General features: G+C 47.7%; 3 protein-coding genes; 2 read left to right on the plus strand and 1 right to left on the minus strand.

The window, feature by feature from the left end:
- Nucleotides 1-6214: 6214 nt before the first annotated feature.
- Nucleotides 6215-7519, plus strand: CHC_T00005792001 (hypothetical protein). The gene has a single exon (XM_005717389.1). It carries the CDS (start codon nt 6215-6217, stop codon nt 7517-7519), a length of 1305 nt encoding a protein of 434 aa, XP_005717446.1.
- A 5001-nt stretch (nt 7520-12520) lies between these two features.
- On the plus strand, nt 12521-12853 carry CHC_T00005793001 (hypothetical protein). The gene has a single exon (XM_005717390.1). The coding sequence runs from the start codon at nt 12521-12523 to the stop codon at nt 12851-12853; it is 333 nt and encodes a 110-aa protein (XP_005717447.1).
- A 185-nt stretch (nt 12854-13038) lies between these two features.
- Nucleotides 13039-14238, minus strand: CHC_T00005794001 (hypothetical protein). XM_005717391.1 is given in 2 exon segments: nt 13039-13209; nt 13210-14238. 1 exon segment carries the CDS (start codon nt 14236-14238, stop codon nt 13210-13212), a length of 1029 nt encoding a protein of 342 aa, XP_005717448.1. The 3' UTR covers nt 13039-13209.
- Nucleotides 14239-14790: the final 552 nt, after the last annotated feature.

Consider the following 14790-nt stretch of genomic DNA (forward strand, 5'->3'; position numbering starts at 1 on the left):
GATGAAGGGCAGGACAGAAGCGATCTACCACGTGGTGTATTGGGCAAGTCGAAAGCAACGAAGAGTGTGCCATTCTTCCTACGGGGCTGAGATACTCGCATGCGCCGACGCCGACGACAGAGGATATAATCTAAAGCTAGCAATGACGTCGCTTTTTCAGCCGAAACGTTCAGACATGTACTCAAAGTGGACTCCAAAGGTCTATACGACACCATCACCACCCTCCACGAGGGTAGGGACTACAGGCTGCAACAAACCGTACAGCGAATTCGAGATTCGTTCGAAGCTGGGGAAGTTAACATTATACGATGGATACAAGGCAAGGCCAATGTCGCAGATGCGCTAACGAAAAGAACGCCGTCGAGCTACAGAATGCTAAACCGGATAACATCGACAGGGATATTGCAACTCCCAGCACACAAGTCGTTTGAGGTGAACACCGAAACATTGGTTTAGAGTCGTGAAGCGTGGACACTTCAACAACTGAGAGGTGTGTAAATCAGACCACATGTTCAGGAGTAATAATCTAAGGAGTATTAAGTACAAAGGGCACACGTGCACACGTACACATATGAAATTGATATTACTTGCAAGCAAACAGATAATGGCATCGCATCGCATCACAACCGTTCGAGCGGACGGTGAAAGGACGCACAAGTGGTATACATGTGAGAATGCGCACCCGCCGTGGTCGAGCATGAGAATCGAGTAGCCGCCGAGCTGCCCATACGAAAGCACAAGGAGGACTGCATTAAGGACGCTGCATTAAGGACGATAACAAACGGGGAGAGACGAAGGGGGATGAGCATAGGCACTGAGGACGTCGGGGCAGATAAGTATTTAAGGCGGGCATAGAGTAAGATAACTGAAAAGGATTGTCCGGGCAGTAGAGGAGCAGACCGAAACACGCCAGCCTAGTGCTGAATACCTTGCAACGACTTCATACGCGATCCACTTAGAGTAGCACGAAGGGAGCCACCCACCAACACGCAGTTTACACAGAAATGTCCAATCCATTTCTACAACAGTACGACTGGTACAGCACCATGGGTATCGCACCCCTCGGTAGCACGGTACAGTAGCTGAATAGCACTCGTACTGGACGCTCTGTGGATTTGAGGGCCGTCCCTAACGAAGAGTTCGCCGTGCCAGCACTGGAGCACCCTGAAACTTGGCATGAATGTATTGGTTCAAAAAATTATTGGAAATGCTTTTACTCCCGTTCAACCAATCCATTCATGCCAAATGTCTGGGTGCTGGCACCGCGAACTCTTCGTTAGGAACGGCCCTGACATTGCGATCAATACTCACAATTTTCTTCCTTCTTTAGAACGACCCTCAGGGTTGTTCTAAACAGGGAAGAAAAGTGTTGCTTTTGCACATAGTTATGATAAAAACTGTTTCCAATGGGCGGTCACAAGATATGATATTCTTGCATGCAGGAATCCCCATGCAAAAATCAATCACTTCTTCGTGCAAGAAAAGAAGTGGAAGCAGTGTTTGCATCGTCGCCATATGCACTCGCGCTCTTCCGCGCCTCCTTTTTTCTCGTACTCACCGAGCTTCGCGCTCTTCGGCGCTTCCTTTTTTCTCCTACTCACCGAGCTCCGCTCGCACCTGCATCTACTCTCGCCACCGCGTACTTGACGTCGCTGCACGTTCTTCGCAGCGTTTCGAAGGCTACACGCGCGAAGAACACTCTGCATGCTGATCATCACGCCGCACTCGTCGTGCGCACGGAACAACTGCTTTCATTGTCGCAATATACACCAGCCCTGATCTACGCTTCTCCGTTTTATTGGACTTACCGCGCTCCTTGCGCACCTGCATCTTCCCTCGCCGCCTCATCTTCGAGGCCTCTGCGCGTCGTATGCTGTGATTCTAACGCCGAACGACGCGAAATACACCTAGTGCTACCCGCCTTGCCGCACGCGTTACGCCATGCCCACCGCGCGTGCACTAATTTATCGCCCGCCGAGTGCCTCGTGTCAGGCGCCTGAGGCCACACGCCGAACCACCACAAATATGAAGGGTATAGACAATCAAGAGGGGGTGCGAGGGAGTGGGAGTGAAAATGCACAAGGCACCATCAGTGTACTACCTGCTGGAGAAGGTTCATCCGCCGATAATGAATCCCACTTGCAAGTCCCACTGCTTCTCAACGATAATCCATGGCTATCTAACTTTGACAATGGCATCGCTGTGGCTCCGAAGGACCGAGACAGGGTTTACACTTTTCTTTCTTCCTCACGTGTACCTGATCTCCGCGCGCTCGCGAAACTTTTCAAGCTTGGCACGGTTGGAAACAAGAGAAACGTAATCTGCAAAAGTGCTGATGGTTTTATATAAAGTTGAACGAAATGGAGGGCAAAACTGGCCTGCCCTAGTTGCGGCGAATTATGTGGACTGGATCAAAAGTCCCCTGCAACTAAACAGGATATTCTACATGTGCCCAGAAGAAAGGCAAATTACATCTGGGCAGCCCGAATCTTTCGGAAGACGCACCAGCGAACGGTCTGGTTCAGGTTTGGATTTGTCAATACCACCGGATCCCGGATTTACGCTTGATGAATTTGCGCGTTTGTGCGTAATCCTATTCAGAAATGAGGAAGCTAGGGCTGCTCTGCTAAAATCGGGTGAGGATCTCACCAGAGCAGAGCTGGACAGAATGGAATCGCGAGATCTGTTTTGGAGCAGCGTGGTGGAACAATTTTTAATAATGCTTCTCTGAAGCCACAGCTCGCGGTAGACGGCTGTGTTAGTGGTGTAGACTCTACAGTAGCTCCGATAATATTCCGAGCAGCCGAGAAACTCAAGCAGCATTTTTACGCATCGAAGAGTATATTTACTCTTGCAATGAATAATTACGAAGCTTCAGGACAGAACGACCCAGACAACTTTGCCCACTTCATTCCCAGAACATCTAGCACTCGGGAACCGTCCTCGGCTGGAAAGCGCTGTATAGTTTTATTTGATGCCATGAAATGCGGGACTCCCGAAGAGGACAAGGACGCTTTGGAACTAACGAGGAAAGAAGCAGCTCCGGGTATGGGCTGGGATGAGGGAAATTTGGGAATCGGACGAGAAGTTTCCGGTTCGACACCGAACCGTGGGAGTAGGAGGAAGAGGCGACGCGCAGGATTTATCGAAGATGACAATGATACCCGGGAGAACGTGAGCGAACTTGTCGCAGAAGTAACCACGCTGGCATCTAGTGTGCCTCAACGACGGAGAGGGGAAGAACTCAACGATCCTGCAAGTACGTATTACCCTCAGCTCGTGACAACCAGAGGCTATCTTATTGAGCAACTGACTAGCATTGATTCAAAAATGAAAGAAGCGGGGCCGAACCTGCACGCAATTCTCCAGAATCAATTCGGCAGCATTGCAAAAGCACTAGATAGACTACCGCAGTGCGATTCTTTCGCTGATTAAAGGACATATGGGGGTAAAGGAGGAAGGGGGGGAGGGGGCAGGGCGGTACGGGAGCAAGGGAGGAGGGGGGCAGGGCACCCCTCCGCTGCTTCACCTCTGCCGCGCCCCCTCCCAGGACGGCTGCCGCCGCCCCTCGAATGGTGCCGACCCCCCTGTCTTCGCCGGTTTCGGCGGGGAGAAATCGGACTTTCGGCAACGCCTCTGCTACGTCATCTCGTGTTCATCTGCGTACAGCACGGTACGGGTCTCTCCGGAGCTTATACCCTGCGTCGAAGTTCCCCGACTCGACTTCAGATGCTTACTATAAATACACGCACGTTGATGCAAATCCCTACTTACCTGGCGCAATGTGAACTCCTTTTACGGACCTTTTTTATTGTGATAATCAGGAAGCTGTCTCTACGAGGGTCGGAAGAACCCCAATTCTTTGAGGTGTGCTGTGAGATGATCACGTACGTGTGATGACACTAAATCTCTGCGTCGGCCCTGGTCTTGGTCACGAAGACTGGTCGCCGCCTCCCACCATTTGTTAAATGCCATATCTAAAATGTCTCTATCTTGCGTGGACATTGCGCTGCGCATTGGCATAACTTTGTTATCGGTGCAGTAATTGTGAACTCTCATACATGCTGCCAGCACAGCAGGTACCCTTGATAAAGAGAACTTCATCTGTCTCCAAAAGAATTCCATATCTTGCAATGAGCATTGCGAAGCTCTATTCCACATGCATACGGAGCGTCGATTGATAAAAATTAAATGCATCCCGAGCATCGCCGTGTCCCGGATCTGCAATCTGCGAAGTACTCCACGGCGTTACGAGCGAATTTAAGCACTCAAATGCCGCGTCTGCGGCAATCTAGTAACCAGTCATCATTGTTTCACTATTCATCAATTGTCTACCGAGAACGGAAACGGCAAAGGCAAGGGAGTCATGTGTACTTCCAGTACACAATGCAGACATATACAAAAACCTATAAGATGAGTCAACAACTGCCTGAACCGGTTTACCGTAGTTTCCTTTCCGGCAGAAGTAAGCCCGTGGGACTGAGCTTTCAAACGGTTTTGCAACCTTTATGACAAGTCCATCGAGAGCCCCAATGCATCCCCAGAGTGGGCTAGGGGTAGATCTTGAACTTTCGAAGCCGCAGCTAAGTTATGTAAAGAGCTAGCATCCTGGAGCGGTACGCCGGGCAAGTGCAAGGTAGATAAAATTGCATCAATTGTACTGTGGAACACTTCGTACGCAATAGAAGTCCCAATTCGAAAGAGCATCTCTAAAGCATGGTGCAGTGCCCCGGAAAGCATATGAAGCCTCATAGCCAGCCTCACTGCTGGATGTACTCTTCCACCGCCCGATCGGGCAGCCATCGCAGTGCTTCGTTGCAGCAAAGGCGTTGGAGCATCAAGTAAACAGAAAACAAATTTCGCGGCAGTCTAAAGAACTTCTTAAATTCATGATCGCTGAGGTACATATGGCATCGATCAAAAGCATCCCGGAATTTGATCTTTGTTAGGCCTTTCTCGACGCTTCGTATATTTTCCCTTCGCCGCTATGAGTTTTCCAAAAGGATTACAGCTGTTGTCGCAGCAATGGCAGCAACAGCTGCTGCGCACGTAACATAGTCATCAGCATCACGGCATCCCTCGTCACCATCCTTATCACTCATGTGAAGTGCTCCACTGGAGTTGTCGACCGGCACCAACAAGCAGGGCACCAAAGAGGATACGCATGCTGCCCTCGACCAAAACTGCAACAAGTACCACTAGATAACCGCCACTTGGTGGCGTAAATTGCGTGCGAAATCTGGACATGGTTTAGAAGAAAAATGCAAATTGCACAAATGTATGATAATCTCGTGCAAAACGCAACGAACTAATCCGCTGTTTAGAACGACCCTCAGGGTCGTTCCAAACAACGGATTAGTTTCAGTTGCCCAAAATTCATTTCTTACAGTTCTGTACGTATTACATACTGTAATTGGCCGCAGTTTTTTGCAACTGTGGTACACAGTCGTTGACGCTTGCGCGCGACACAGAAAAGAAGTCCAAACGACGTTTTGGACAAGAATCTCGACCAAATAATTTTGGTTTGGAAAAGAATCTTGCCCAAATTCTAAACTTTAGGAGAAATGGTGGCGCGGTGGGGTTGAAAATCTCTTCTATCGGTCCGAACTTTAGTGGTTGGAATTTTGCGACTGAAATTTTGTTGGCGGTGGGATCACCCCACCGCCAACAAAAGCTGTGCAGTGCACAGTAGTCCACAGTACGCCCAGTGGGCGACTCCAAAAAACACAAACACACACTACTGTACCAAGCGTACAGTAAACGAACTACATGCAACCATGCACTTCAAAGCCAGGAGGGCGTGAAGAGCTGACAAGCAACTTCCAGCCCGGTGTCGTCTTCTCAACCTCTGCCACTCCGAATGACACCTTCGTGAACTCAATTTGCCTGTGCAGTGGCAAGCAACGGCTCAACTGCCCGCCCTGCTTTCTCTGTGACTGTCTTCTCGACGTGTCTTATCCATTTCACTGCGTGTGCGAGAGCCTTGCTCGTTTTGACTCCCTCTTCCTTTTCTTCCGTCTTAGACTACTAATTCTGTCGAGTGACACCACACTCACACAGCTTCGCTGTTACAGCTCACGCAAGTAGGAGATTCCGCTCTTCGAGCTTGCGCACTTTTCATAGCAGCGCATGGGTGCACCACTTTCCGGCAATTTCCGGAAGACTCCGCTTTCCCTGCTTCACTAGCTCGAATTTCCAGACCATCACTCTCGTTATGTCTCCAATTTCAGTCGAGGATGCTCTTCGCCAATCCGGAAAATCGATCAAGCAGGCAGTTTCGGCCCTTTGGGACCTTGACGAAAACCGTCTCACACCTGAAATTGACTACTCTCTTGATCTGCAACAACCTACTGACTACGCCCATGCGGGCATAGCCGCATCCCGCCCACTCTTCAGCCAATTCTCACCTGAAGTCTGGAAGCGGACAACCTACGGAAAGTTCCGCAACTTGTTGGGCAGATATGATCCTCGAGCATTTTCCATCGATACAACCGATGACGAAGCCGACTTCATCAGCACAATTATTGAGACACCCTGCCTTCATTTTGTTCGCAGGTGGCTTATTTCAAACGGCCACCTTCCGCCATCTACGCTGAAAACTTTTTCTTCCTTATTGCTTAAAGTGTGGTTTTCCGAGCATGCAGGCCGCAATACGCAGGCTCAAGCGACAGGCTTCCAGCATGTGTTTTGTGGTGAGTTTAGACGATCGAAAGGCTTGAGCGGTCTTCACAATTTTATTAGCGTCTTTCTAGCGGAACAGCAAGGCCATTTGCACTACATGGGCTACGACAAGTCCTCCCTCAAGGTACAGAGCACTGAGCTGCGAAAGCAGCACATGTTGAAGATTCGATTCGGCCTTTACGGGCGTCAAAAACAGATGTCGTCAATGTTTTTTGGTGTATCTCCAGAGTTCGAGGTTGGCTTGTATTCTTTAATGATTCTGGCAAAGAAGTGTGAAGTTGCGACAGTGTTGGGTACGCACCACGCTGTCATCAAGGCTGTAGCAAAGAATAGAAGGGTCGTTACTGCTTTTCCACTACTACTAAAAGCCACCCCGGCTCGTCAAAAACGACTCCGTCCTTCGCGGCGGCAGAAGAACTCTGTGATAACTCTATGTGAAGAGAATAATCAGACAAACAAGTCGAGTAATATTACGGAAGTGGCGACAGACGTGTGTCTCGGCCTACAGAGACTGCGTATTGCTTCAAAACGCACCAAACGAGCACAGTCATCGGCCTGCGCGCCACTTCGGGTCCCATGTAAAAAGAGACGTCCCAGGGCGAAGTCAACAACGATGAATCTGAGGTCGCGAAAGCGACAACAGATGAATACGGTGCAGATCGGTGCAGTGATAGACTTGGACGAGATTGAACCGAATCCGACGAAGTCTGTAGAAGAAGTCATCGACTTGACACCAGGTGATGAGGCAAGCAATCTCGGGCATGCGACGATGGCGGACTCGCATCTGGTTTGTTCCGCAAGAAGAAGTGTTATCGATCTCACTCTTGAAAATTCATGACACCAACGCGTGTCCAATTCACTCGAAGCTGATGGTACTGAAAGACACACACCCAACTCATGTACTGTGTATTCTTTTTAAACTAACATCTCTTACCTAGCCAAATCTGCAAAACGATAAGTTTCTAGCGAATTTGGGTTGTAAAGTGACTCCACGTTTGGACATGACAGTTCTGACTTGATGCCACGTCGATGAGCTTGTCGAGTGGGCGTACGATTGCAGGCTGTAACTCCGTCGAACAGATATTGTACCCCTCGCTTGTACGAAGCGGCAGTACAACCTATGACATGAAGAGCTGGTTTGCAATGCTACTTAGGGCCAATGTACAGCATGCTTCAGCCCGTGGAACGGAAATTTACCGCCCTACGAAATTCACATGCATGCACGTATTTGTTAGAATAATTGAGGGTATTGTATGCGGTATGATTGCTAGCCGGCGCCTTCCCTTTCTGTAGGCCTTGCCCTCTTCCGAGAGTTGTTCTCAGAGGATTACATAATTTCTGAGAGAAGCTCCACGGCAAGCTAATGATTATTATCGCAAAACGTGGAATTGTGGAATTGCCATGCCCAAGTTGGCGAAAAACTGCTGCAGAACTCTTGTAGAAAGGAAGTATTGTGTTGGTGCACGTCGATTGTAATCGCTGTCAAAGTAACGACTGAAGTAAACATCTCACTAAGAAAAGAAGCAAAGGCTGTCGGACACGCCCCTGCGCGGAATCCTGTTCAAGGAATTTATTAGGTACCGCTGGCAGCAGCCACCAGAGCGTAAGTTTAATGGGACTCACGGTAGTCTTGTTTGTACGATATTGTGCAGTATGTCATAACTCACGACATGCGACACGTGACCCCTTATACTAAACCGTCGCTAGCTCCTTCCAGCGGGACAGTGACTGTCCCGATGCCGTTGCGACATCCAAAAATAATCATCCCGAGTGTCCGTCGTCGGCGAGGAAGGTCGCCTTCGTCTTTAGAGGTTGGCGGATGCCGCATGTGTGCCGTGTAGAAATTTTCGACGATCACCTGGCTGCATGCAATTGAGTAGACAGTCCCACATGATGACATGACAGTGCGAATATGACGTTGACGTCATATTTGCCTGACGTCAGATGATCTCGAGAGGCATGGGCCGCAATACAGTTGAGAGCAGTCTTTTGGTCCTGTGGTCCACTGCCATTCGTTTCGGTCTAAAGAATGAAGAAATTTCTTCATTATTCAACATGTCAACATGTTGGTGCATTTTTTGGAAAGATTTGAAACATCTGCGTCATATACAGACATTGACAAGGGACTTTAATCTTGTCCCGGATTATGCCCTCTCGAAAGGCACCAACGCACTCTGGGGTACATGACCGGGTAGGGCGACACAGGCGTGCCGTAGCCAGAGGTCAACAATGTGCTGTTTACCCTAGCTGGACTTCTTCAAAAACTCGTAATTTATAAAAAAACCTTCACTAATCCAGTTCAAGGCATGAATTCCATGTTTTGATTCACGTTAGTTGATCAAAGATCATACTGTAGCAGGGACGTATCCCTTTAAAGTAACAGGGGACAGGCCAGCTAGCTCTTCTGTTTAAAGTAGTTTTGTTTCCGGGTTAGGATAAACCAGCCCAATTATGTTCCTTTTTGTCTAGAAACGGTAGATTGATAGAACCGCGTACGTGCCCTCCTCAAGGCTTTCTTACAAGTTTTTGACCCGGGCACGTCCCAGCTTTATCTATGAGCTGAGTCACCAGTGACAGACCTTGCAACTTACTTCTTAAATCAGCTCCCGTACATTATGGACTGAATCAGGACAATAAGTATGCTATGCTACTGGGGGCTTTCTTGTTTTTATACTTTATGTTGGAAACTCTGTCTCCCCTAGATTTAACCCCTTCTTTACGGAGCACAACCCAAGCTCCATAATATAATACTGGGTTTCCTACTTTATACATAATTTATTTCTCTTCCTCTTCAACTTTCGATTGTTCATGAGTTTTCGAGAAAATTATCTATGCTTGTAAGCACCTGATAGCACCAACAGTAGCTCAAAAGCTTTGGCTTAGCAAAAATGACAAGCGTTTATCAGTGACACATCGACACATCGTACCCATATGAATATTACACAAGCGCCGAAGCTTTTGTCATGTTTCATAGCTGAGGGCCACAAGACATTGCAACTGTGATTCTTCGACCTACAAAGAGCCTGAGATAAAAGCCAAGTCCGACTCTTCTTCTGCTGACACCTTTGAACTTGCAAAGGCTCATGACCGACTAACTGTTGCAGCCCCTTCGAAGTCCTGCACCTTTTCAGATCATATACGGAAGCTATTAACGTTTCGAGATGAGTGTTTCTTGCAGGTGGCGAATCGATTTTGTCATCACAAGAGAAAATAGCCCCTGTGGGTGACTGACTTGGACAGTGCTAAATATAAAAACATGGCGATGAAACAGGTTTCGAAGGAACTTTATGCAGAAGGACTCTCGGGAAGAGGTGCCTTTCGGTTTTCAGACCAGTACGATTCAGACATGCAAGTGACATGAATTTAGTCTAGCGTAAGAGAGACTATGGGCTGAAGTATTCGAAGGAGGGATTAAATATCTTGCTTTCTAAGGAGCTCTCAGCTTACGCTCATCCAATTATGAACTACTGGTGCAGTTTGATCACAACAAAAGAGTAACGCTTACATTTTTTGTGTCCATAAGAAGCGTTCTGGAACGTTTCCCCCGAGCCAGTTGGCTGGAGAATGTGAGATAAAACGAGTTGAATTCAAAGCGTGCAGTTCCACGTATCTGCACGTGATTGTTTCGTGCAATTCCACGTATCTGCACGTGATATTGTTTCGTGAAAATGTAGACGAGCCTGCATTGCAGACTCACGGGTGTGCCCTAGACGCGTCGAGCAAGAATACACACCGCAATACAGTATTCATATTCTACTGCATTGGAAACCAAGTCCACATCAAAAGGAAGGTAGCCATTAATGTGAACTGGGTGACCAGACTGCAAATCAAAAAATGGATGGATCGTTACAGTGGCATGAAACAGGATTTGCTGTAACTGTGTTTGCGGCTGTGTCTGTCATGGATTGTAGCGGGGTGTTGTCGCCGCATCAATAACCAATGAGTGAATGTACTGATACTAGCACACGAAGTGTGGCACTCCTGCAACATGTGCGGGCAACGAATGTTTGGAAAAGTCTATTTAACTACCTTGTCCTCTAATATTTGAGATGCCTTTGACCTCTTCTCGCTTCCAGACAACTAGGCACTTCGACAGTACTCGTTCTGCTTGCAAAAGCTATGGAGGGCCAGAGCAATTCGAATCCGGACTCTGCTTCAGGCTGTTCCATTCCCATTCGTTCACCTATCAGCAAGGCAGACAAGCGATGGCATCTTAAAACCCCCCAAGGCATGATTGAACCCTACCCCGGTCTGAATCAAAGATTATGCGAGATTGCCTACGGCTCTAATCATTGCGACCTGGTCGTTCGGGTGCGATTTCGAGAAGAAAGCAAGACAAGTGAATTTCAAGCTCATCGATGTATGCATCTATGGGCTGTTCGTTTTGCAGGAGGTTTATTGGCACAGGCTTTTGACGGCGCCAAGCCAGGCGTTGATGTTGAGTTGGAGGGGAACATGAACCAAACAGAGTGGGTTTGTTTCAAGCGCTTCCTCTATGGATGCCCCTTCTCGGTCAAGAATGTGACTCTTCCCAGCCTAATGAATCTAATTTCTCACGGGTCGCGTTACAAACTGAAGGGATTTCTCAGAGTCATGGCGACTGCAATACAGCAAATGGACAGGATTGCGACCCCAGGCGAAATTGTCGAGGCAAGCTTTCTTTTTAAAATTGCTGGAATACCTAGGAGTTTTAAAAATTACTTGCTGAACCTTCTGGCAGAGCAATACCAACACTTCTTTGACAATAAGTATGCTGATGGAGATGCGACTGTATCGATTGAAAAGAGGCTCTGCCCTGGATTTTTGGTGCTGTGGCCTTTAATGGAAAATGTAGGAATGAGTGCTCTGCTCCTTAAAAAAATCATGGAGCAGGATGCGAGCCCTGCTATCAGAAAGGGACTCGTCGACTGTGTCTTGGACTTCATTCAGCCGAGGAGGGAATCGGACGAAGAGGTTATGGTGCTTCTGGATGCTCTGGAGTTGTCTCTGGAAGAATTGGAGGTCGAGGTGAGCAGCGGAGATAGGGACGCCAATGGGAATTCACGTGCGATGCGTATACTTGCGAAATATGCTATTGCGAAAGCCCTAACGAGGACACGGCCTTCTGCATAAAGGCTATTCCTCGTGTATCTTTCAGGGAAGATAAGTTGTTTACAGTTCATCGTGATCACGCAATCACAGATTTTGGCTACTGTCTAGACCGGTTTATGAAATTCGCCATGATGGGGCAAAGGACAGTACAATGGAAAATGAATAGCTTCGATACATAAGTGTTCACGATAAGTTATATTATCACCACAATGAATGTACGCATGTCTCCGATGAGTAAATTGATACTGAGCATGGTGTTTTAACTCTGTTCTATCGAATCACACATGGACTGAAGTATAGCAGACTTTGCGATAAGCGGGTGCGTGAAATCTGGTATTTGATTGCGTATAGCAGCGGCCAGACTGTCGTTTGCGTCTGCGAGATTGCGGATCGCAAAACTCACGGCCTTCTTGCAGTACTGTTGCCCTCCAGGATACGACTTGATGAAAACGTACTCGTCGGAAATTTCTTGCAAAACCCCATCCCACTGCTTGCAGAAGTCAGACATTCTTGTCTTAGTTTCCTCTAGTGATTCAGAAGTAACATCGGCTTCAATCCCTAGCAACGCCCCGGCGTGCTTCTCGGCAACAAGGTGTGCAAACTGAGCAGAAATCTGGTCGAAATGAACCGATACTACTTTGCGAAGACTTGTGAAGACCGGGCCGGAGTTGGAAAGAGATGCCGTCAAATCAACAACCGACAAAAGCGAAACCAAGGCGTTCAGCCTGATCTTACAATCGTTCAATTCATGACCTTTAAAATTTGGCAGTGGTATCGAACAAATAGTGGCTGTCCCCTTGCGCACGAATGCTTTTGCTCTTCTGATGATCATTTGCGCTATGTCGTGGGCCTCTATCTCCGCACACCCTTGCATCGACGCAGTGAGTATAGCAAACACGGTTGCAGAGCTTTCTGGGATCCATGGCCGACATGCTTTATGCACAGCTATCGATCCTTCACACAATTGGAACTCTGGAAAATGCTTCACGGCTTCAATCTCATGATCAAATCTGGCCTGGAACTCAGTTTGGAGCATTTTCTCGGCTTCAATGAGGTAAACGATGCGCAAGTCAACGTCTGAATGTGAAACTATTCTCGTGCGATGGCATCGACTGACTAACAAAGCATTGAACAAAGATAGAATCAAAGAGGATGGCTTAGTTGATGTACAATTAATGTTTCGTCTCAAGAGTCGGAGGATTGGCAAGTGGCTGCTCTGAAAAATGTCCAGTAATGGTTGAGAGACTCCATCAACGAAAGCAGTTGCGAGAAACGCGCTCTCTTTATCGAAGCGTTCTAGAAAGAATCGTGTGCAATGGTGAAGTATTTCTTCCAGAACTGGATGAAAGTCTCGTCCCATGATTGCAACTTCAGAAACTGTAAAGGATGGCGCCGCCATGCGATCGAAAGCCATGGACCACCTTTGCGCTGCTGCCTTCAGCCTGCAAAGAACTTGGGCTGTAACATCACTTGTGTCTGTACAGTCGTCTTTCCAGCAACATTTGCATGCCCCAGAGTTGCTGAAGAGGGTCGATTCCATACTACAGTCAGCATATCTGAGAACTTCTTGTTTAGGCCTTGCGCAAGGGAAAGCAATTCATGAGAGGGCCACTCTTCGAGATTCTCTGATGGGAACAACCTGCAATAATCTTCAATACTCGATCGTGTCTTCGTGGTTGATAAACGTATATACTGCTGGACGACCTCATTGAAGGAGATTGGTTCATGATTCCTCAGAAACTCTAAAAGTTCCTTCTGATTCAATAGTAGCGCATCCCGAAGTATTTCAAAATTGGATGCGGGGTCTTCCAACAGTTGGATACTCAGTGATAAGCGATCCTTGATTCGGTACAAAGCTAGTTGTAATAAGCCGTCCAAATGTGTCCTAGCGCTTTCGCAAGGATTTAAGTAAGTGTTGGCGTTAAGACGCACGAAAGATAGCTTTGATGAGAGCGTCTTCAAAGCATCTTTGAACTCATCGGAGTGTGGGTTCGATTCTTCTATGTATGATTGCAGGCTCGTTGGGTAAGCCAATTGCTCAGAGAACGTGGCGATGTGACTTTCGATAATATTTATCGAATTGGCTTCTTCTCGAAGCTTGCAAACAACCTGACCTGATGCGATCAACGACGAGTAACAATTTTGCAGTGATTCAATCGTTTCATCCATGGTATGCTCGATGACATCCAAACGTGCAACTGCATCATCGAGGACTGTGATACACTGGTCAAATTGATCACTTGAGTCGAACAAAGATTCCCCACTATCGAACGTTTTTCGTGGGTCCTCGTTGTAGTCACTCGCTTTCAAACTCAGATCGGTACTTGGAGTAACAGATATTCGCTGCTGCTCTAAGTCCGAGGGGTCCATTAGGGAGAGGTCTACGTTGAGCACATCTTCGCATATCTGTGCAATTTCCAACCAACTGGCCGAGGTGTCGCAGAGTGAATCGCCCGAAGAGTGCATGAGTGATTTTATGGGCGTTGACTTTCCTGCACTCGCGAGTTAGCGGTGTATGTGATGCAACGCTTACCAGTCGACAACAAGACTGAGAAGCAAAGGCGTTGTACCAGTTGATCAGCAGATGAAATCCGGCGAGGGCGCATCTCGTGAAACATGGCAGCGGTTGTGGTGGGCAAGTCTTGGAATGGTATTGACTGCAGCTACGAAGTTCATGGTGGAGTGAAATTTCGTTCACTTCATGTCAGAAACGGAAACGTTACATTCGGAATTCGTTCATGTCACTGGGTGTGACACAACTCTTTCAGATCTGATCTTATGTAGAGCCAGAACTCGTATTCTCAAACTGTAAACAGTTTGAGAATACGAGTTCTGGCTCTACCTATCCGCGATTTCGGGTTGTTTTTTCATTTTTGCTTTTTGCTTGATTATTCATGCAGAAACTGAGAAACTTCATGATTCTTCATGAAGAAACGACTTCAGGCAATGGTAGCCACGACTTACACGTTACATCGCCATGATGGAGATGGGCTACAGGGACCCTAAGAAGGCATGGGG

The sequence above is a fragment of the Chondrus crispus genome, genomic scaffold (genome assembly GCF_000350225.1).
Source record: "Chondrus crispus Stackhouse genomic scaffold, scaffold_314, whole genome shotgun sequence".
Lineage (NCBI taxonomy): Eukaryota > Rhodophyta > Florideophyceae > Gigartinales > Gigartinaceae > Chondrus > Chondrus crispus.